This window comes from Phyllopteryx taeniolatus, chromosome 9 (assembly GCF_024500385.1).
Source record: "Phyllopteryx taeniolatus isolate TA_2022b chromosome 9, UOR_Ptae_1.2, whole genome shotgun sequence".
NCBI classification, from domain to species: Eukaryota; Metazoa; Chordata; class Actinopteri; order Syngnathiformes; family Syngnathidae; genus Phyllopteryx; species Phyllopteryx taeniolatus.
In genome coordinates, this window is record NC_084510.1 from 23,575,958 (window position 1) to 23,598,462 (window position 22,505).

Below are 22,505 nucleotides of genomic sequence, written 5' to 3' on the forward strand. Positions count from 1 at the left end.
GGGAGCTCTGTGGGTAAAAGGTTACCGTTGGTCAGACCAGGGGGAATGAGTGGAGGGTCTCGGGTGAATGAGGGTAGCACAGTGGTGTCGACTCAAGGTCAACCTCACATACGATTGTGTAAACGTAAACGACGACTCCATCAAGGAGCTCAATTCTGTATTATGTTCAGCACCTGTACTACAATACAGCGTGTAATAGTTATGGCGTTGTCATTTTCTGGAGCCACTAGAGAACAGACTTTCACAAGGTTACACTGACCATCGATGCGTATACAGAAGGTTTGGAAAATACATTTTTAATGGGCCATGAGAGAAACTGAACCGGTTGTCGAGGGCTCCACCAACATGCTAACCTCAATTGTGTTGAATGTGATGTATAATTATAAACCAATAAATTGTATTCTACTGTGTCATTGACAAAAAGCAACTTTCACGTTGTGGTAAGTTGGCCCTGTTATAAAGTTGTATAGGAGTCGCAACTTTTGTTGTTTGAAGTCAGTAAAAAGGCTTAAAACAAACCAAAAAAATCTATCAAAAAAATGATAACTCAACGACGATATAGAATATGTTAATGAAGCTTTTTGATGTTGGAAACTGCGGCGATGCGGTTCAAAAAGATTGTTACTTCCATCCCTTTTTATATCCTCATTTAGGTCACGGGTGAGCTGGGGCCTATCCCAGCTAACTTGGGACGAGAGGCGAGGAGGTACACCCTGGACTGGTCGCCAGCCTATGGCATATATAGACAAACAATTCCAGTTTAGTCCTCAGTTTACATAGCATGCATGTTTTTGTAATGTGGGAGGAAGCTGGGGTACCGAGAGAAAACCCACACAGTAACAGGTACAAAATGCAGCCGCCACACAGGAATGCAAGAGATTTGAACCCCAAACCTTAGAACTGTGAGCCGGAGGTGAACACATGAATTCATAGAACTGTATTCAGTGGTTTGCAACCAGTCCAGGGTGTACCCCACTCCAGCAAGACAAGCGCTATTAAAAATGGATGCATGGACGGATGGACAAAAGCAGTGGCTTTTTTTTTGTCTTTCTTAGAAAGTGAATTTCAATCCTTTACTGCTGCTTTACTGCACCGCCAAAACAGTTTACATGCACAATCTGATGAGATCCGTGGTGTATCCAAAGAAATGGGTGATGGATTTTTCACTTACCAGGAAAATAACTTGGGGGCATTGACTGAGGCTTTAATAAAAGCTTAGTATTATAGACTACAAGTTGTGATGGGTCTGTTAAGTCAAGTACACCACACATGGACAGAGAGGAGACGTGGAGGCCTTTATTGTTTTACTATGTTTATAGTATAGTCCCACATCTCTCACAACTTTTAACCACCACCGAGCATAAACGCGCGCATACACATACACACACACAGTTCTCAATGTAAACATTGCAGGCTTAAAGAATGATACCAAAAGCAAGGTAGTCGTCATGCGTTTCTCTCAACAGCGTCCTTCCTTAAGAGTTCAGAAGACGACAGAAGCGGAAATGTTATGGTCTGTATATTGTCTATTTGGAGCTAATAATGTCATGTAGGATCAATGCAGTCAAAAATAACGTCATGTATTTATTTTTTTTTAATCAAAATGTGGCTAAGATGTTTTATTTTGCAGAAGCCAGGAGGGAGAAGATTGTGAAGTGGAACATCTAACAGATTCCCCAATAATCCTTCCTATAAGAAAAAGGCCTTATGTGTCAATTCCCTTGTGTGGTCATGGGCTGAATCCCTATGATCCCCTGCGCTCCGTTATTACCTCTTTGCACGGACAAAGTACAAGGCGTTTGTCTTAGGGTAGTACTTCACGTTCTGTTTCTTGTCCATGAGGCCTCCGAAAATAATAAGCTCTCCCCTGCCCTGCACCACAGTGTGGAGGCTGGTCTCTGGGGGCCCCGTAACTGCAGCAGGAGTCCCGTTTCCATAAACTCTCCAAGCCACAGTGCCAGCAGTTTTGGCGCGTGACACATCTAACACGTACATCTGCATTGGCTTGCAATTGAGCGACTGATACAGAGGTTTTCCTACGTTCAGACTCTGAGGAGGATGATGGCCGAGGCGCCGGGCAATCGGGGGGATAGCGTGTCCGTCTGCTCCTGCAGCCTGCGGGGGGCTGGAGGAGGAGGACGGGGAAGTTCCAGGGGGGCCCGCTCCTGCTCCACCACTTCCTCCTCCAGCAGAAGCTCCCTGCGTTTGAAGGGAAGGCGATGATAACGAAGACGGTAAAGAAGGGGAAGATGTGTTTTTGACCGCCTCCAGGCCTCGTCGTAAGGCAGCTGGGGAAACTGCTCCCGGTGGAGTGCGCGGGGAACCCGTAGGAGGTGTGTACAGGCCGTTAGTGCTGGGCACTTCGGGGTGGTGTGCTGCCTCCCAGCTATAGTCTGTAGAGGCAGGCGGATGGGCGCGAAGGGGCGGCGATGCAGCCTGTGCCGGACTGGTCCGCGGGGAAGGGGAGGAGCCATTCAGTAATGGCGGAGGCTGTGGGGGGCTGTCGGGGCAGTGCGAAGGAGACGGCTGCTGGGAAGAGGATGGGCTGCCGTCCCTGGCGCTTCCTCTGGCTGAAGGTCGGGGTCTCAGCGTGCCCCATCGGCCGTTCACGCACGGAGCCTCTTCGACAGCACCGAGAACGACGCCCGCTGCCCCACTCCGCACGGGAGACTGAGAGCGCAAAGAAGGCGGTTCCGGGCCCAGGGGGGCAGGTATGGCACTTATCGGGGAGGGGCGAGAGTTAAGACTTGGGCTGAGTGGTGCGCGGCCAGAAGGAGCCTGCGAGAAGACCACCACACACTGGCCCACCTTGAGAAAGAGTTGAACAACACAACATCAGACATTATTTAAGATTTCAGTGAACCTCCTTGGGGGGGAACATTGCAGACCCACCCACAATAGTTGAATATTGACTAGCAAGACTTACTCTGCAAGCTGGGTGGCACCACAGCTCCGGGGCACCGTGATCCTCGTTTTCCACCTGCAGCTGCTGCCACCTCCACGCGGACACATCTATGTGAAGCAGCCAGGCATCCTTGAGGAGCTTTAATACATGGGACACGGGTAACTAGATGTGTGTGGCTGCAAACAACCACAATGTAACCCACTGAAGATAATTTCCCTCATTACTGTCCAGTAAATGTAATTAATAAATTATTAATATCCCTATATTTGTTCTATGGATAGCTTCTGGGTGGAACTGATATAACAGGCAAAACTGTGACTCAATTACACTTACAGCATTTGGGCCTCCACAGCCTCCCAAAATGAGCAGCGTGTGATCATCAATCACAATCTGTCAGGAAACCATCAAGTCAGAAATAACTAGGGTTGCCAATAATACTAGTTTCAATGAGTCAACAAACTGCTGTCTAAAAAAAAAAATCATAATAATACTTTATTTAAGTGAGGTTTTCCTACCTGTGACTGGCCACCTCGCGGGTGTGGGCAGTGGCCTGATATGGCTGGTTTCGACCAGGACCACTGTTCCAGATCCAAAACCCACACATCATTACTCCTGATAAGAACAAACAGGTACCAGTATATGATTATAGCAATAAAATGAGTAAAAGTCTGTAAAATATAGGCTTTGCATTTTAAAATGTGTAACTAAATCAAGGATAAGACATGCATACATTTGCCGTGCTCCTAAAGAGCCTCCAAACACCACCATGATGTTTCCAATAACAGATGAAGAGTGGCCAGCCATGGGTGGCGGTCCTTGTGTCGTTACTATACAGTTCCACCTAGGACAGAGGGAATGCATATAAATAAAAGAAGAAATTAAAAATGTTTCAAACAGTCAATTTCTTTCCCCTCACCAGTTCTTTGAAGGGGAGTAGGTGTGGATTTCATCGAAAAATCTCTCTGGTTGGTGCAGTGGGTAAGGACTAGGTCTAGTCCACCCTCCAAACAGCACTAACAGATCTTTGTGCATCACGAGAGTTGCTCCAGCTTTAGGAGATGGATATGAGCCTGGAGAGAAGAGAGAAATTATTAAACATGCTTTCTGTGTGTGTGGGTCTACATAATTGCGACACCTCAGGAAAGGTTAACCTTTTATTCACACTACAACAGAAACTTGAAAAGATACTTTCTGCTAGTTATATATCAACAATCCTTTTCATTTCAACATACATAACATTATACTAAATAACACTGAGCAGTTCTGTGAATTGCGGCATCCAGAGAAGATGGATTTTTTGGGGGGGTGTAGGCATAGCTGGCTAGCTAATTGCATGCTGTAGTGGTAAAAAGAGGCAAAGTAATTATAACTTAGTAGCTCGCAATAGCGCCACTGATGGATGCTAACAAAGATGCTAAAGTTCTTACATAGTAGGGGTGGGATGACTCCTGCCAGGGCCCAAGTGCATCACTGGCCCCCGTTGAAGCCATGCCCCCCAAAAATCATCCATCCATCCATTTTCTGTACCGCTTATCCTCACTGGGGTCCCAGCTATCATCGGGCAAGAGGCAGGGTACACTCTCCACTGGTTGCCAGCCAATCACAGGGCACATATAAACAAACAACCATTCGCACTCACATTCACACCTACTACTATGTTTTTGTTTAGGACGTCACCACAGAGCTACCAAAGATGACGTTAGCCAGTGTTTAGACTTCGTTTGTGTTGACATGTATCACATTTGTGTAAATAAAGGATTTACATTTATTTTACTTTTGTCAGAAGATGCCAGCCAAAGTGAAAACTAAATTTCAGCTTCATACTATCATGTCATTAACTCGTAGTCATACTCGTTAGCGCAGCATACGTAGAAGTCCGCTAACCTATTTCCCGAGTTTGGTCACGTGACTGTCTGCATATACCAGATTATCTTCAAACATTTATAATGTATCAAGAAGTTGTCGTCACCCTTGTGAGCCACAGATCAAAAGCGCCTGGCTGACATCAATTCCTCACACAGACACACTGTGATGGTGAATGATTGCTTGATGTGTGTAAGGGAATATAATTCCAACACACATACGGCAGCATCGGTTGTTTGGGTCACAACTCAGTAAAAACATTTATTTATCGACTCCTGATTTAACTCGCTTGGTCAAGCATGTGATAATAGAAAACAGCATTTCTTTCATGTGCTCCATTTTATTTTTACATTAGTGCAGGTCTCACTTCTCTAGGGAACATTTTCATCGTTTTGTTTTTGTATCTGCATCTGTGGTAGTCCTACCTGAAGCGAGAGGACGGATCCACTCCTTGCTGTTCAGGTCGAGTCTCCATAAATCATTAAAGGCAGCATTGCAGCTACTCTGGGTGCAGCCCCCAAACACATACATGGACTGGTTTGAGTCATAATAACATGCACCTGTAATAGTGGACATTAAAAGAGACTTTAAACAGAAATAGAAACAAAAGAGGAAGTACAAGAAACAGCTTTAATATTTTAAGGCGTAAGCTTAAAATTTGGCACCAGTGAAGCATATTTCATGGCTTGAGAGTCACATAAAAACTTAGTCCAGGGTGGGGGAACCTTTTCCCTACTGGCGCAATTTCAGTTATTATAAAGTCCACAGAGGACAATTTTACAGATTTTTTGTTTAAAAAAAAAAAAATGCAATCATCATTTCATTAAACCAAACCATTAACCTTGATGCCTCAACAAGGAGTGTTGGGAGAAGAATATACAATTAAAAATAATTCAGACGACTCGAAAATCAATGAGGAGTCCAAATATTTGAGTCCAGTGTCACCATACCCAGAGATTGTTACCTGTATCAGCGTTAAGGGTTTTATTGTTTAATGTTGTATATTAACCACTGGTGTATGTATATATATATATATATATATATATATATATATATATATATCACTTGTATGACAGGTAAGAACTGGTCACAGAGTCAATATCTATTATTTCCTAAATAAAATCCCAACATATCACATTCTGGAGCAGATCTGGAGCTAGTAACTTAAGTTTTATTAAGTGTTTATTGCATAAAAATATAGTTTCATCCACACACAATTATGAGCAATTCATTTGCCACGCACGGGCTGTTTTAAGTATACTGACTGTGTGAAAAGCGCTGCGTAATTGGAGTTCCTGGATACGGGTATGTTCGACTTTCCCATTGAATGTTTCCATCCTGGACAGCTCTCATGAACCCATGATAGCACTGATAAGCGACACCTAAGTTAAAAAAAAATATATTTGTAACAGGAGTAACTAACATTTAACGAGCCTGCCTTGTAGTCTGTTATTAAAATAAAAATCACTTACCTTTAATGAGGCGATACCACTGCTTGCATACAAGCGCAGCCATTTTGTGCTCCTGGTATGGTGACAGAAAGGACAGAATATATTCAAGGACTTCCTCTGGCAGCTCCATCATGGTTCTCCCTCCCGCTTTGGCACACGTGTCCATGTCCCCTTCTTCCCGATAGGACCCCGTCTTTGAATCAAGGGCTTCTATTCTTCCAGCGGGGTCGGCGCCATCGTCCTCAGTGTCCATGGCAACAAAGCATCCATCGTCACAGTTGGTTGTTTGGGACATTATGGTCTGTTGGGACAGGGGAGACAAGATGGTGATACATGTGCGTAATGTTCATGAAGAGAAATACCAGACTGCAATTGCGATGGACAGTGCATGCAGTGAAAAATGTAAATGTACCCACAGGGATTCATAAAGTTTAGGATTATTACGGGACACAATGTAGAAGCACTGCAATTTGCAGCACCATTACTGAGGTTAGCAGTGGTAATCAATCAGGTCTATTATTAGGTATTAAACTACTGCAATGAGATATAAAGACCGACGCCTTGTAGTACATTCAAATGAACCCAACGATAGTAACTAGCTTGAACTTTGGAACACCTTTCTCTGTGCCCTTTGTACATGTGTAGGTATTAATTGTTTTCATCGTTGTTTGAGACGAGTTGTCCCTTTAGCCAATCTTTCTTTTCCCACATCCATCCCACTATGTCGTTAGGAACAACACACTAGCTAGCCATCACATAACGGAAATGTTGAGTACTCCTTGTTTTTCGCGAATAAAGCTAACCGACTGACATCGTCGGCGGTTGTTGTAGACTTTATAAAGCAGCATTTCGGAGTGTAGTTTAAATAACGTCTTTTAACGCTCTTTCCTCGGAGTGTTATGCTAACATCGCTAGCATTTTAGCTAACGCCTAGGAGTCGTTTGATAGAAAGGATACGGAAGCGTTTCCATTCAAGACACGACCAAAGAATTGGAAAAAAACACCTTTTAAAAATCCCTTAATTGTGCTGTGTTCCAACTACTCAACAGTCTCAATGATAAACGAGTAAACGGGTGCTGACTTCCTTGTGTTACTGCTGGTAATCTGTGCTAACGTTAGCTTCAACAGAATCAGTGCGCTAATTAGCTGGTCCGGCGGACGCATCGTTCTTTTGGTGAGGCTTTCTCACGAATGACGCCGTCACTTTCAGCCCTTTCAGCCGTGGGAGCGTCGACAGTACCGCCGCTTAAGACGTGCTCTTCCGTGACTGTGTTTTAAAGGTCCGCTCGTCTCCGGGTATCAGCTCCGGCGTGTCCTTAACAGCCTCCAAACGGTCGCCATCTTCCAATCTCGCAACGGCGTCCTCCTCCGCAGCACACTGAGAGCACAGCTACATTCCGGCGGCAGCAGCAGCCGCGGACCGGCCCCACTGGCTGGGTGGGTCCTCGGCCTGGAACCCCAAGAGGGGGCGGTCACAGGCAGACAACCGCACGGGACAAGTACTCTCACTACAGAACAGTACTGTATGCATCAGCAGAAACTAACTCAACTTTATTCAGAGAGCACAACGGCAGCTAAAACATAGTGCAGTACATACATTTAAAAAAAAAATAATTCATAAAACGTAAAACACAATAATACAAAAGAAAATTGGATGTACTTATACTCATTATAATACCTTGAGAATATATATATATTTTTTTTAAATCAAAACAAACCACATTAATAGGAAAGCAGGTCTACGTGAAATCGTAGTATTGAGCTGGGACGAGGCATAAGTGAACTGAGGCTTGGAACATACATAAGGATTTTCCAAATATTCAAAGATTAGATAAAGATTTGAAAAGAAATGTGGCATTTAACAAGTTTTGGTCATACTGAGTGTGGTGTACTCCAATAATCTCAACACTGAACACCACATACATAAACATTCTGTTCCACCATTGATCTAGAATTCAGTCCTCCAAGACAGAAATCTTGTGTGATCAAACATCTAACAAAAACGAAGAAGAAACACTACCGTATATCTTGTATCGATGTTTCCAGAGTGTTGCCGAAGCGACCGAAGGCAGGTCTATTGTAGAAGGGTGATGTCAATAAACATTTTGGAAAATACTTCTTGCCGTCTGGTGAACCAAATTATACAAAATACGACTTTGGGTAGGACATATTTGTTTCTTATTTGCGGCCCCCTCTTTATTCCTCAGTCAGGTCGCTTGTAATTGGCTTCATTCCGTTTTACGTCACAAATCATGACTTGAAAGTAGTCAGCTTTTCCCTTACACAAGGATTTTTGGTTGTAAATATTCTTCTTTTCCTTTCGCCTTGTCCCTTTAGGGGTCACCACCGCGCGTCATCCTTTTCCATGTAAGCATATCTCCTGCATCCTCCTCTCGAAGACCAACTGCCCTCATGTCTTCCCTCACGACATCCATCAACCTTCTCTTTGGTCTTCCTCTAGCTCTCTTGCCTGACAGCTGCATCCTCATCATCCTTCTACCAATATACTCATATACATATGATTTCCTGTACTGTGAGGTTCCACCACCAAGTCTCCTTCTCTCCTTTCCTGCCAGAAGATACACCAAGTACTCTCCTGCCTGCCTCTCTGATCACCTTGGCTGCAGTGGTCCAGTCTTCTGGAAGCTCCTCCTGTCCACTGAGAGCCTGTCTCACCTCTTCCCGAAAAGCTGCACAACACTAGTCCTGTCTCAGCTTCCACTACATGGTTCTCAGCTCTGCCTTTGTCTTCCTCCCCACCACCAGAGTCATCTTACATGCCACCATCCTATGCTGTCTAGCCACACTCTCCCCTACCACTACCTTACAGTCGTTAACCTTCTTCAGATTACATCGTCTGCACAAGATGTAATCCACCTGCGTGTTTCTACCGCTGCTCTTGTAGGTCACCCTATGTTCCTGCCTCTTCTCGAAGAAAGTGTTCACTACAGCCATTTCCATCCTTTTTGTAAAATCTACCACCATCTGTCCCTCCAAGTTCCTTTCCTGGATGCCGTACTTACCCATCACTTCTTCATCACCCCTATTTCCTTCACCAACATGTCCATTACAATCTGCACCAATCACGACTCGCTCTGTCTGGGAAGCTCAGAACTACTTCGTCTAGCTCCTTCCAGAATTTCTCTTTCACCTCTAGGTCACATCCTACCTGTGGGGCATAGCCACTAATCACATTACACATAACACCCTCAATTTCAAGTTTCACCCTCATCACTCGATCTGATACTCTTTTCACCTCCAAGACATTCTTAGCCAACTCTTCTTTTAAAATAACCCCAACTCCATTTTTCTTCCTATCTACACCATGGTAAAATAATGTAAACCCTGCCCCTAAACTTCTAGCCTTACTGCCTTTCCATCTGGTCTCCTGAACACACAATATATCAACCTTTCTCCTAATCATCATGTCAACCCATTCCCGAGATTTTTCTGTCATAGTCCCAACATTCAAAGTCCCCACATTCAGTTCTAGAAGAACCCACTGTCCACCTCTTCTTCTTCTTTGACTTCGACCCACAGTAGCTGAATTTCCACCGTCGCCCTGCAGGTTGATGGCGGCGGTGGCGGACCTTGTTAACCCGGCCCACGACCGATCCGGCATGGAATTCTTTGCATGAACGCTCATATTTGTTTGGCAAGGTTTTAAGACGGATGACCTTCCTGACGCAACCCTCTGCATTTATTCGGGCTTGGGACCGGCCTACAGTTTGCACTGGCTTGTGCCCCCCATAGGGCTGCATTTTTTGGTTGTAAATATTGAACAGGTTTAACTTTTACATTTAACTTTACATTTCCAATTAAACTTGTAGAACTGTTTGCTTTAAAGCAGTTATTAGGTACAATTTTTATCTAAATTTTATGTGCAATGCATTATAATTGAATAAATATTTAAGTACACTTTTTATTTTCCGATATTTAAGCACAGTGTTAATGTCCAAACTGTGTGTAGTGTTACAGTGGCTTACAATAATATCAAATACAACTTTGAGGAAGGAAAGTGCTGCCTTGTCTTGATGAACACTTGGGCCTACTACGCTACTGTATTTTAATGAATGTGTTTATTATGGTGGTACTTGGAGAGCTAAGTATTTTCTTTCGGTGTTACTTGGTGTAAAAAGTTTGAGAACCACTGTCAGAGATAATTTGAATCTATTTGGATTATTTGACCCCCATTATAAAATAAAATTGGAATAATTACAATTTTCCATTACATTACATACATTCTTCACATTTTATTTATTTTGTTAATTATAATTTACTATTATTATTATTGACCATACTCAAAAGTAATTACATCTTTTGGAGTTTTACCAAAATAAATGTAATCTCCTACACAGTGGGCTTATTGGGGATACAGTACAGTACTTCATATTGTATCAGATACCCTGGGCTACTGCCGACACATAAGATAAAGCAATTCATGACGAGGGTTTGAAGCATCGCCGTGTGGTGAACTGTCGTTGTGTCACGGTTGTAAATCAAGCATTTCCTGGTCATTTGGGTTAACACATCTGGAAATATCTGTAGCTGTTCTGTCCATAGATATGAAGACGACACGCCAGCGCGTTGGAGCAGCCGGGCTAACTGACGTGTCTACGTGGCGGCCATGTTGGGAAGGTCGATGTTCCCTTCAAAGGCAATGTATGGACATTGAAATTAAGTCATAAATTGCTCATTTCTCAAGCGATTTTCACGAGGTTTACTTTTTTGCCAATGCCAAAGCGTATGCTATCACCATGGAACATTTGTTTATAAAAAAAAAAAAAAAGAATCTTTTTATTATTTTTTTTTTAAATACAATTAATTTGAGGACGAATTCGTAGGGTGGACTAAGGCAAGTTGTTGGGTGGGCTTGAGCCCACCCAAACTAGGGCAGGCCTGGCCACTGTCATGGACTAATTTTAGGTGTGCGAGGTGCTTGGTTTAACACCAATGGCTGGTTACGCCCAGTGGACGTGACGCCAAACATATAGTAAGTTGAGACACCACTGTAACCAGGAAGGCTTTCGTTCTTTTGAGCAGGGCTTAAAAAAAAAAGAACAGGTTAGTAGTCCTGTGAAGTCTGCTTCCTTGATAATATCGTCAGAAATCTCACCGAATCTTGGGCCCGGGTTGTTGCGAATGTGCGGATGGACCGCAGTTAGCTGGCGTGGAGGAGCCGAAGCGGGCACCAGGCGGCGATTACTGAGCTCTGTTAAAATGGAGGATGAAGAGGTTGCGGAGAGCTGGGAGGAAGCGGCGGACAGCGGGGTAAGAAACGATGACAGAACAACCGTTACAAGATTAATGTCGAATTATTACATACTCGTGATAGGCACCGTCCGGATACATTATTTAGTTTTTGTCAAATTCGTCCATTTTCAACAGCCTGCGACTCTCCAACAGGCCTCGCTGTCCAGCACTACGTGGGTCAACAGGAAATGTAATTTTCCAGCACATTTGTGATTTTCCTTGGCCTATGCTTTTTAATTCCGTTTTCTTTGTGCTTAAGTACGTAACCTTTGAATTTAGAGCCGCTCCTTGCGGAAATGAGGGACTACATACAGGACACTGCATGGGATCGTCATGGTCGTTTGGTTGTATGTGGGCTATAATTAGTCACAGCTACCTTTAGTCACTTAATGTCACTTAAATTATAATGACTGAATATGTTATGATTGTATATGTACATACACGTTCGTAGTGTTATAGGAATTGGATCATTTTTCTCCTGGTTTGGTTTCCATTTACCTCTGACGCTAGGAATTACGTCACGTCCGTGGTTCCCATTGCTTTTAACATTCGAAAATCCAAGATGGATGCATGTAGTGAGCATTTGTGCTGTGGTTACGGAATTGAATGTTTCAGGTTTTTAGTTTTTCTTGCCACAGGAATCCTGGGAACAAACTCTCCACCAAAATCCAAATAACAGTCCGTTACCAAACGGGAGTCAACCAAACGGGAATCTAATTCTCATTTTCTCAGTACAAAACAAAAAACAGTACACGAAGCAGGGGTTTGCTCTAACCAGGTCTGCGATTGATGGCTATAACAATAAAATCAAAGAACAAATATTTACATTGCACATTCAAATGAAGTTATAACCTCTTGAGACAAGTTTGTTTTACATTTCTCTCTCATAATGTCTGAAAAAATTCTTCTACATATGTTTTAAATAATGCATGTATTTTATCTCTTCAGGAAATAGAAAGAAGACTTGAGGCAAAGCTGAAAATAAACCAGCTTTCGAAGTAAGCACAGTAACTAATATTTAATGGAAAATATAAATAATAATAACAAAAAAACATTACTAATATTTTTGGGGAAACCTTGTTATCTGTGCAGGAAGTCCAGTTCAAGTTCACCTGTGAGAACTGCAATTGTAATCCAGGATGAATCTCTTCCTGCAGCACCGCCACCACAAATCAGAATTTTAAAGCGGCCGTCAAATAATGGTACTGCGGGAAATCCTGCATCCTCGTCTCGACCTTCCCAGCAGATGAAGTCTTTGGCGCAGCGTGAGGCGGAGTATGCAGAGGCTCGTCGGAGGATTCTGGGTAGTGCTTCGTCAGATGATACACCTCAGGACAATCCATGCCAAGAGAGGTAAGACTTGCTGCAACAACAAAAAAACCCCACAAAACTGACATTTTTGCTCTTTTGTTAAAATGAATTATTTGGATCGCTTTATTTCTCTAGGCCAGTTCGTATAACTCCACAGCAACCATCAGAACCAGTTCGTCCCAACAGTCATGTGATCCGCCAGCCCACCGGGCCTGACGGCACCTCAGGCTTTCGACTTTGCAGATAAACCGGAGCCTCCCACTATTATTGGGTCAAATGTGTTACCAAGAGAAGTGAAAGGGGTGTGTAGTATCAAGAGCAGAGTGGTGTGTGAACATTTGAAACATGAAGATAAAACATGAACTCGTCCACCCTCGCTCTACCCAACATAATGGGATTGTCTTTGCCATCCGTCATGCCTTCTCTCTTTGTGGAACAATAGGAGGGGCTGGCAGAGATTGGCCACCTCCCCGCCTGTTACACGCTTATAAGGGGGCTTTTGCCTAACATCCCTAAACACTGTGATACTTTGCTATACCATGAGGTGCCCTTTGACTCTTACTCGTTCGCAGGCGAGTGTCAGATGTCGGCCCCTTCCAGGCCAATTAAGTAAGTCCGGGAACAGCCCTGGAGATGGAAACGAATGAGCTGGCCCTTCCATGGAAAGTTGAACCGGTCATGACTGCGTGTCCTCCGGTAAGACGAGTTCAGGTGGTTAAGTATTTGCGTTAAGTAACTCTAGTATTAGGCACTGGACAAAAAGTCAACCTGGTGTCACCTTCCGGTCATCGTGCATGTTGCTTTATGTGTTTTAATACAGAAGGGGCCCAAAGTAGCAGTCCACAGTCGTCCGTGGGGTGCTGGTGACTGCCCAATAGTCACCCAGATAAAATAAGTCTGTTTCATTCAAGCAATAAGAAATGCATTCCTTCCTTATTTTTTTTTTATTTTTTTTTTTGCTCTATTGTCAGTGATCTGCTTTTTGGTCACGTGATCTTGTTTTAAATTCTTTAACTTGCATCAATTTTTTCCCCCGAGGAATTTTTGTCAAGGAATTCAATAGACAGTAGATTATAGTAGTTTATTTCAAAATAAGAATTATAACATCGAAGTGCATAAGCTTTGAAACAGTCTTGACTCTCCTATGAATTGAAAGTAATTGCAAAACTGAAGTGCATTTGGTTTGCTTGATCTGCAGCGAGTTGGTCAATGTCGATCAAAGACTGCAGCATATTTGCAGACTGTGCAATTAAGATGATTGCTGGTAAATGATTAACAAATGACTTGCCTAAGCAACCCAAGAAAGGATGTTTCCACCATCAAGTGATTTATTTTTTTATTTTTTTTGGTAAATTTTTGTATGAATTTTGGATTTCATTCAAATGTAACTATTAACTTCTTTCTCACTGCATTTTACAGCATTGTCAGATGTCCACAACCCCTCAAACAAAAGTTTGCAAATCATGAAAGTGTTCTAAACAGCTAGCTATTTAGCACATTGTCTTTAAATGGTCGACCCATATATGCCTTAAATCCTAAATGCCCAACATTGATGGTGTGTGGCTTTTGCCTATTCATATGGTGCTCATTGCACTTATGAATGTAGCATACGTTTTAAGCAAGTAGGAAAAACAACACAACTTGTCACAAAAAAATCTTAAGGCATACTCCACAATTGTGCTCTCCATTACAAATATTTCTTTAAAAGTGATGAAATAGTATTTTTTTATATTTCTTCTAAGCATACTAAAACAATCTGTTTTGTCGGTCACAATGTTATACTATTTTACATAAATGAGACTGATTCATGAATTTAATATCACAGTAAAATGAAGAAAATGTTGTGATGGAATGTTAAAACTATTCAAGGTTAAGTCAGAAGGTGAATTTGTTTATAATTTTTTTTCAGTCTCCCTTAATGGCCTTTAGAAATATTACACCTTTTTAGTGTGAGTATTACGTTGCTTAGAACTCAATTAGGAGCAGAATATGTTTTTTAAACAAATGACAGGTATGAGAAATCTGCTTGTTTGTATTTCTGTTTTGATATTTAATTTGTTTTTCTCTACTACCTGTGAATGGGACATCCTCTTCTGTATGCATGGTTCTTAAGGTTTCTGAGTGACACGCAGCAGTCACATAGAAACCTGGGAAAGGTTGTAGCATATGCTACTAAACCTCTATTGCTGTCGCAAAACTCAGGGTAGCATATTCATTCTCAAAACTGCGTAATTGTTGCAATGTCATTGGGATGGGACTATTGCTTTGCACGGATACATTCATCACATTCGTCTTCGAATAAGGCACCATCTATACTCCTAGGTTTCTAAATGATTGGATTCTGTTATGTCTACAAAGGAGGGTCGAATTAATAAAATTTAATTTTGTGATAAAAGTAGTGATTATCTGCAACTATCATAAGCATTGTGTGACTGAGCTCATGAAACTTGTTTTATTCTAACTGTCAGTAGTATGTGGCTTGTCATTTAGAATCCTGAAAAGATTGATGGAAAAAAAAAATCCCTTTAATAAACCAATCATAAAATAAAATGTCTTGTTTTCTTTTTATTTGAATTAGGTCCTTCCTTAAGTGAAAGATATTGGTGTGAAGCGCACATCACTTTTTTAAAGGCAAACTAATTAGATTCCATAACAACTGTATGACTTCACAAATACCACAAAGCTCAGTTGATTGATGCTTTTGTAATGGGAATTGGATTATTTACTATATCAATTATTAATTGCATGTTTTCGTTTCATGATGTTTTAATATTAATCTTCCAACCTTAAGGTTCACATGCGTATACAGACACAACTCTTGTGTTCCACCCACCAGTTCCTCAAGGCTACATAACCTGCACGCTCTTGGTTGTTATGCATGATTGGTTTGACTCACTTAATATGCTTCCCATCCCATGGCCTTGATAATAAAGTACACATAGCCCAAATTTGTCCAACATATCAGGGATGCAAAATTATAAATTGTCCCCTGTGAACTAAAACTGGCGAGGAGTCGCTGTGTGTTAACTGAACTTAGTTTCGCTTTACTCCTTAAAAAAACAAAAAAAAACTGAGCTTTTTTTTTTTCTCTCAATTACTCGATCTCAGAAATTCCACTAAAGCTTTTGGAAATGTTATTAATCGATCAGTAGATTTCAATGGTGTAGGTTAGAAGTTCTGCCTCTGAAAGCGGTTTCTTACTTTCTTATTTTACATACGTACATGCATTAATCCTCCTGAACAGTGGCGGCGCTGTAGGAAGCCAGCCGAGCTTCTGTTCGAGGTTTCGTCTGCTTCCACTGCGGTCGAGGTGTGTGGTGAAAGTCGGAAGTTGGAGTTTCACCAAGTGACACTTGACGCAAACGAAATGGCAGAAGACAGCACTTATGAATCGATGCTCTGTGTGAAGCCCGAGGTCCACGTCTACCGGATTCCGCCGCGGGCTTCGAACCGGGGCTATCGGTAAGAAACATGTTTGTTTCACGAGACATCCGCAACTGTCAAATCGCTAGCTTAATGAATGTAGTGCACCCATTATCGGAAACCTCTTCGCGTGGACGCTTCACATTTTATTTAAGTGACTTATCCACATTTCTAATCATTGACTTATTTAAAGTCTATGAACCTAAATAGACGGTTAATTCACGAACTTACATCTTGGTTGCGTAAAGCTGTATTGTCCAGCACTACTTTTATCTACTACTACAACTACTACTATTAAGTCTGTCGTCATCACGATGTGCAAACTGTTTTTTAATTAATTAATTTATTTTTTAAATGAACCAGAAGTGGTGATATGTTGATTTTCATTCTTGAGTAAACAGTTTGTTTATATATATTCAAAACTTTAAATTGTTGTTCATACTGTTATTCCTTAAACCTGCTTATTTGTTCTCCCGACGTAGGGAAAACGGATCCAGTTTCCTCCTGTCAAAGTTAGTTTTTGTGCGGATTAAAATGTGAGGCAAAAAGGACAAACAAGAACAACAAGCGAAACACCCAAACATTTCAGCAGATGCCTGTTGTTTAGCTCCCCGCCAGTTGCTAAAGTAATGACTTCCCTTTATAGGATTAGTTTTATCCAGCTGGCACCCACGTTCACGATTAACGGCTCTGTTTGACTCCTTGAGAACATTTGATTTCACTTCCTTTTGCTGGATCAAGCGACAGCTGCGAGTCCTCTGTTTCTGCAAATAAGAGTGCTTTACTACTTTTGTTCCACTCTGGCGCTTTGTGAAAGTCTTTCTCTGGATGGAAACTGAGCCCTAATGGCCCCTAATGCTTGTTTGGGTCTTTGTTCATTAGCCCATCATCACAGTAGTCCCATTAGTTTAACCAATGCTTAATTTATCTGATTATTTTTTTCTAATAACTTGGCACAGGGGGGAAAAAAAACACCACTCATGTGCAAGTGATGTCAGTGACGTTTTAGCTGGTTTTATAACTAAGAACATCTTATCATGCCTAGCACATAAACCCAGAAAGATCTGCAGGCTGTTGCCACTGAGCAGTTCATTGAGAGGAACTGGTTCCTGTTTAGGTGGCAAAAAGACAAGGAAAAATGTTCATTTGTTTTCCTCCTTTGTTTACAGTGCTGCTGATTGGAAGCTGGACGAACCCGCATGGAGTGGGAGAATGAAAATCACTGCAAAAGGAAAGCTGGCCTACATCAAGTTGGAGGACAAAAACACAGGCAAACAAATATGCACACATGCATTGTGTGTATTCATGTCAGTTTCTAGACAGACATTTGGTTGAATCGCATGTAGCTTTCACTTTTCCACTACAATTTTGTATACAATGGAACCTTAAAAGCAATTCGGTTCTTTTTTCATCACCAATTTCCCAATCGAAGTAATAGAAATGCAATCAGGAGTCAAACTGTCACCATCATAAAGCCTGAACTAACTGTGCTAGCAACTAACATTTTAATATTCTTAACCGCTTTCCAAGTGCCCACTGGTATTCAAGAATCTGCTACTACTGCTTGTCTGATACTGCTTTCATTGAGTCAACTTACTTCACGTAACGTCTGACGTACAGTATAGTCTTGTTCTTCCCGGAATGTAGGACCTTTGGTATATATCAAGTTTAAAATACTACTTTATTCTGTTTGTGTTTGTAGGAGAGCTTTTTGCCCAAGCTCCAGTTGAACAGTATCCGGGCAGTGTAGTTGAAGCGGTCACAGACTCCAGCAGGTACTTTGTGATCCGGATAGAGGATGGAAATGGTAAGACACTTTCATTTGTACATAATGTACTCTAACATACAGGAGTTTGCTATTTAGCTACAGTTGTAGCTATAAATAACCGGTGACATTTATGTATGACATTAAACTGAGTAGATTGTATTGTCCACCAAAATTCAACAACTACAAGCTAGCACCTCATATTGTACATACCAAACCAATAGGGTTGGCCATATTGTGAGGAAGTGAACACTGCTGGTTGGAATGTTGACTTTATTAGTTGTTATTGCCATGTGTTTTTGTTTCCGCACTAAAATAAATATTGCTTAGCCACAATGCCACAAGTCATTTTTCTTCCAGCAGACATTTTCATCTTTTCAAATATGTGACACAAAATCTTTCACATCCATCGATGCTTTCGTTGTAGGCCGTCATGCTTTTATCGGTCTGGGCTTTGCTGATCGAGGAGACTCCTTTGATTTCAACGTTGCTTTGCAAGACCATTTTAAGTAAGTTAAGAAAACTCACTTTCATATTGGTACATAAAATGTTATAATTTCCAAACGCTTGAGGTAATCTAATCCATTCCTGGACAGTAACTCACCAAAGTAATCAAATAATCTTACCTTGAATTTATAGAAATTGAAACCTTGATGACCTCATTGAAGCACGGCAGCTGTGGCTGTGAAGAGAAAGACAAGTTCCAGAGCTTTAAGACTTCATGCATTGTGCTTCTTAACATTTTGACATATATTCCTTACAAGGCTAAAAAGAAGCTAATCACAGTTAAAAGTAAAACACGAAATTTTACACTGGAGCATGTGACTTTAAGTTGTAGTTATACATGCTCTTTTTCTGAAGGTGGGTAAAGCAAGAAGGTGAGCTGGCCAAAATGGAAGCAACCCAGAGTACCGCACCAAAGCTCGACCTGAGCTTCAAGGAGGGGCAGACCATCAAGATCAGCATCGGGGTCAATATATTCCTCCAGCATTACAGTAAATTGGATGGGCAACCATTATCGGAATAGCGATGTTGACAAAATGGTCGTTGTCTGTGATAGAATATCAAGAAGAAGGATGCATCTGGTGCCAAGCCGCGCCCCATGGCTGGAGGTCTGCTCCCACCTCCACCAGGAGTTAAGGTTGGAGGTGTCATCCCACCTCCTGGCAGCCAGCACACAATCACACCTGAACAACAACAAACAAACATTGGTGATTACATTTCTGTTCCTACAGTTACAGTAGCTATGAAGGAGTATCCAACAGGGCCACACTGAACAAAAAAAGAAACTATGAGAATAAAGTCGTAATATTACGACTGCAAACGTACCTGTGTTGCGACGAGGATGGTTGTGTTAACGTTCGTGTGGGTATTTTGAAAACTATCCGTTAAAACAAAAAAACAAAAAAAAGTTGTGATATTTCAACTTCCAGCCATCCATTTTCTGCAGCCTATCCAAAAGGCGGGCTACGTCCCTGGACTGGTCACCAGTCAATCACAGGACATATAGATGAACAACCATTCACACTCGCAGTCACACGTGTGGGCAATTTAGTCTTTACAGTAACATGGATTTTTTTGGAATGTGGGCAGTAGCCAGAGTACCTGGAGAAACCCACATAATCACAAAGAGAATTTGCAAACGTCACACAGGAAGGCCACAGCTGAGATTTGAACTGACTTTTGGCAGATTCCAACTTAAAAAAAAAAACAAAAAAAACTAACTATTCTCGTAATAACGCGACTTTTAACTTTTTTCTCCTCGGTTCATTTCCATAGTACTTCTTCGTCAATCACATTAGAAGTTCCCTCTAGAAACAATCTATGATGACGTTCAAGAATTCACGCTTTAGAGGACAACTACAAGATTTTCTTAAATAGCAGTGACAGACTTCTACTTGTTTTTGTTGTTTTCTTTGGGGGTAAAGATAAACAACATTTGGAGATAGATTTTTGTTGGAACAGCGATGAAAGGAAATGAATAATAATTTGTTGGTCACTTTCAACACATCTGTATGTCACATTCTTCTTTTATTTACATTTCACAAGTCTGTCAAATTCAGTAACATAAAGCTAAATACACTGCTCTTGGTTATATATTTACAAGTAGACGCGGACATTTGGTCATGCTCACATCCTTGCGACAGCTTGTCTAACGAGAATCCTACTTCGTTTTCAACACATATTTGATCTGTCTTTATTTCAGGCCCTTTTTTAGACTTTGGGTCCCCTGTCTCTGAAACCCAACCCAGCTCTGACATGTGGGGGGATTTCACATCTGCAGGTTCCAAGTAAGTCACAGCTAGCCTGATAGCATAATGGCCCAAGTCATTTCTGAACAACAAAAACAAATTCAACAAATGAGTGCACTTGCCTCAATTCATCCTCTGCAGATTATTACCATGACTTGGATGACTGAGAATCTACACAGCCAATAGGCAAGCACCTAGGTATTTTTTATTGTTGTTGTGATAATAAGTTCAAAATCACTTGGGCAACTACAGTATGCTATTAGGCTAACATCATCATCATATTCCTCCCATGTGGATTTTGTTTTCTTCACGGTTCTTCTTCACCCCTTGGGTGCATCTCCTCCACAGCTCCAGTAAAGATGCTGTCAAATCAGGCTGGGTGCAGTTCAGCTGAGTGTGGACAAATGTGGACATGCTCTGTTTGCATACATTCCATGGATGGGATGATTGTGTGGGGAAAGAAAAAAAGAAGTGGGAAACATGGCAAACTGGTCTGATTAACTCACAGCAGCCACCCATGTGAGGGTCACATACCAACTTGCTCTAAAAAGGAAACATGGTCACCTCTACATTATTATTATTTTTACATTATTTTCCCTTTTCACTCCCCTATGTAGAAGGATCCCTCTATGATTTTAGTAGTTGGGTAACCACAAAATGTGTGTTAGTTTGAGTTACTTCCTCCATTATTGCTTTAAATCAATCAGCACCTCGTCTTTTTGGACTCTCATGGAATCCCTCGGAAATCTGTGTAGAATCAAATGAATGTCTTTTCCCCTCAGTCTTTCGCAAAACGTTTTGCTTTCAGATCCGAAGAGTTAAAACTGTTTTCCTTTTTTTTTTTTTTTTTTTTTTTGCAGGATTCATTTTCATTACTTGTATTGTTTTTAGGAGGACCTGCAGTACTGAGCTCAGTGGTTATGTTGCTATTTTGATGAATAGTTTTACATGGAACCCTTTAATTGTTAATCTAAAGAGCTTTTAAACATGATTTCATGTTTTCAGGTTTGTCTTTGTTTACCCAGTAAGTTTTTTTTCCCCTTTTAATGTGCCTTTTACCAAAAAAGAAATGTCCTTATTCTTATTCAAAAGTTGCACTGAGTATTTAAGTGCCTCAGAAAAAAAATGTATAAAATGTAAACCTCTTTGTAAATAAACAGTATATTTCATTTTCTCTGTCTTTAATAAAATGTTTTAGTTTTACTAGTGAATTATTTTAGATTTTCTAAAGGCATGAATATAATCAATTAGCACTGTTGCTGAGATGATTTAACTGATAATCCATTTGCACGTATTCATAACAATCACATTTATTAAACACAGTTTATTCTCGTAATTCCTCAAAATGTCCTTCAACATTGCAACATTCCTCAAACCTTTCCAGAACCATGTGACACAGCACCACACAATTCCCATCTGCATCACTTTCAATAGGAACTTGAGAGATTCATTTAAATTGTCGTATCAATCAAAGGGTTAGTGTTCCAAGTCAATTGTTAGGTGTTGTGGAAGGTTGAGGGTTTCATAGTAAGGTTTTAAAACAGGATTACTGTTTCATGGTGGGGTTTCTTGCTGAGGTTTGGGTTTCAAAAGAGGGTTTCTTGCCTGGGACTTGGTTTCTTTTTAGGGTTTCACATCAGGATTAGGGTTTTAAACAAGGGTTAAGGTTTCAAGGCCAATGTTAGGGTTTCAAATACACACACCAGGATGTGGGTTTGTGTGCGTGGAGCTGGTACTGTTAGAGACCCTAAAACGGCCGGTGACGCCCTTCTTTCATTTGTCTTCCATTCTATTCTTGCCGCAACGATAGGCATACCTGGCCTGAAAGGGCATTAGCTTTACCAAGATTTGCAAGTTTAAGAGAGGAACTGTTGCATACGGGGGAAAAAAACAAAATGCTTATAATACAGTATCCAACAATAACTGTTTGATAATTGCATTTGCATTTTCATATTTTTTATGACTCATGTAAAACCTGAAATGAATGATAGGAAAACATTTTCTCTATCGCTGATACTGTAATATTGGAAATACTGTTTAGATATAGGGATAGCTACAGCATATCTCTAATGACATATCCCAGATAGTCTTGACTTTTGACAACTATCTCCTATTGTAGGGGCTCGAGGCGCAAAAATAAAGCGACTGGTTGGTAAGTTAACACTTTTTACTCGGCCTGTGAGTGCAATGCCGTTTGTTCATCACTCGCTTTGTTTCTAAACTGTGCAGGCTTGAGGGCGCCACATGACTCTTCCAGGCTGTGTGTGCTGTGGAAGTCCCTC

The 22,505-nt window shown here is 41.3% G+C and overlaps 3 protein-coding genes across 9 annotated transcripts; 2 read left to right on the forward strand and 1 right to left on the reverse strand.

Annotated features, from left to right (window-relative positions):
• Nucleotides 1-1,274: 1,274 nt before the first annotated feature.
• fbxo42 (F-box protein 42) lies at nt 1,275-7,714 on the reverse strand. 5 transcript variants are annotated; one of them, XM_061785567.1, is made up of 10 exons: nt 7,409-7,714; nt 6,241-6,520; nt 6,034-6,150; nt 5,194-5,328; nt 3,822-3,975; nt 3,636-3,746; nt 3,421-3,517; nt 3,239-3,295; nt 2,927-3,043; nt 1,275-2,808 (listed from the first exon to the last, which is right to left on the reverse strand). In XM_061785567.1, the coding sequence occupies exons 2-10, from the start codon at nt 6,512-6,514 to the stop codon at nt 1,768-1,770; spliced, it is 2,103 nt and encodes a 700-aa protein (XP_061641551.1). In that variant the 5' UTR covers nt 6,515-6,520; nt 7,409-7,714; the 3' UTR covers nt 1,275-1,767. The 5 variants fall into 5 exon arrangements, with proteins under 5 accessions (XP_061641551.1, XP_061641550.1, XP_061641548.1 ...); XM_061785566.1 differs by having other exon boundaries at nt 7,224-7,714; XM_061785564.1 differs by having other exon boundaries at nt 7,460-7,713.
• Nucleotides 7,715-11,117: 3,403 nt separating this feature from the next.
• LOC133483676 (SUZ domain-containing protein 1-like) lies at nt 11,118-14,844 on the forward strand. 2 transcript variants are annotated; one of them, XM_061785198.1, is made up of 5 exons: nt 11,118-11,490; nt 11,608-11,662; nt 12,421-12,470; nt 12,565-12,825; nt 12,919-14,844. In XM_061785198.1, the coding sequence occupies exons 1-5, from the start codon at nt 11,447-11,449 to the stop codon at nt 13,028-13,030; spliced, it is 522 nt and encodes a 173-aa protein (XP_061641182.1). In that variant the 5' UTR covers nt 11,118-11,446; the 3' UTR covers nt 13,031-14,844. The 2 variants fall into 2 exon arrangements, with proteins under 2 accessions (XP_061641182.1, XP_061641181.1); XM_061785197.1 differs by lacking the exon at nt 11,608-11,662 and having other exon boundaries at nt 11,137-11,490.
• Nucleotides 14,845-16,059: 1,215 nt separating this feature from the next.
• Nucleotides 16,060-21,392, forward strand: necap2 (NECAP endocytosis associated 2). 2 transcript variants are annotated; one of them, XM_061785196.1, is made up of 9 exons: nt 16,060-16,245; nt 17,376-17,476; nt 17,909-18,013; nt 18,399-18,480; nt 18,833-18,941; nt 19,032-19,182; nt 20,178-20,262; nt 20,365-20,421; nt 20,572-21,392. In XM_061785196.1, the coding sequence occupies exons 1-8, from the start codon at nt 16,151-16,153 to the stop codon at nt 20,375-20,377; spliced, it is 741 nt and encodes a 246-aa protein (XP_061641180.1). In that variant the 5' UTR covers nt 16,060-16,150; the 3' UTR covers nt 20,378-20,421; nt 20,572-21,392. The 2 variants fall into 2 exon arrangements, with proteins under 2 accessions (XP_061641180.1, XP_061641179.1); XM_061785195.1 differs by lacking the exon at nt 20,365-20,421 and having other exon boundaries at nt 16,063-16,245.
• The last annotated feature ends 1,113 nt before the right edge of the window (nt 21,393-22,505 follow it).

What these genes read in the sequence shown, in the direction of transcription:
- LOC133483676 (XM_061785197.1), top strand. Translation starts at nt 11,362, where the DNA reads ATGTGCGGATGGACCGCAGTTAGCTGGCGTGGAGGAGCCGAAGCGGGC. An exon ending in AGGAAGCGGCGGACAGCGGG is followed by an intron (nt 11,491 to 12,420) that starts GTAAGAAACGAT and finishes TTATCTCTTCAG; the next exon opens with GAAATAGAAAGAAGACTTGA. An exon ending in AAAATAAACCAGCTTTCGAA is followed by an intron (nt 12,471 to 12,564) that starts GTAAGCACAGTA and finishes TTATCTGTGCAG; the next exon opens with GAAGTCCAGTTCAAGTTCAC.
- necap2 (XM_061785195.1), top strand. Translation starts at nt 16,151, where the DNA reads ATGGCAGAAGACAGCACTTATGAATCGATGCTCTGTGTGAAGCCCGAG. An exon ending in GCTTCGAACCGGGGCTATCG is followed by an intron (nt 16,246 to 17,375) that starts GTAAGAAACATG and finishes CTTTGTTTACAG; the next exon opens with TGCTGCTGATTGGAAGCTGG. An exon ending in GCTTTGCAAGACCATTTTAA is followed by an intron (nt 18,481 to 18,832) that starts GTAAGTTAAGAA and finishes CTTTTTCTGAAG; the next exon opens with GTGGGTAAAGCAAGAAGGTG.
- fbxo42 (XM_061785567.1), bottom strand. Translation starts at nt 6,514, where the DNA reads ATGTCCCAAACAACCAACTGTGACGATGGATGCTTTGTTGCCATGGAC. An exon ending in TACGCAGCGCTTTTCACACA is followed by an intron (nt 5,329 to 6,033) that starts GTCAGTATACTT and finishes CCACTATTACAG; the next exon opens with GTGCATGTTATTATGACTCA. An exon ending in TACTCCCCTTCAAAGAACTG is followed by an intron (nt 3,747 to 3,821) that starts GTGAGGGGAAAG and finishes CCTCTGTCCTAG; the next exon opens with GTGGAACTGTATAGTAACGA.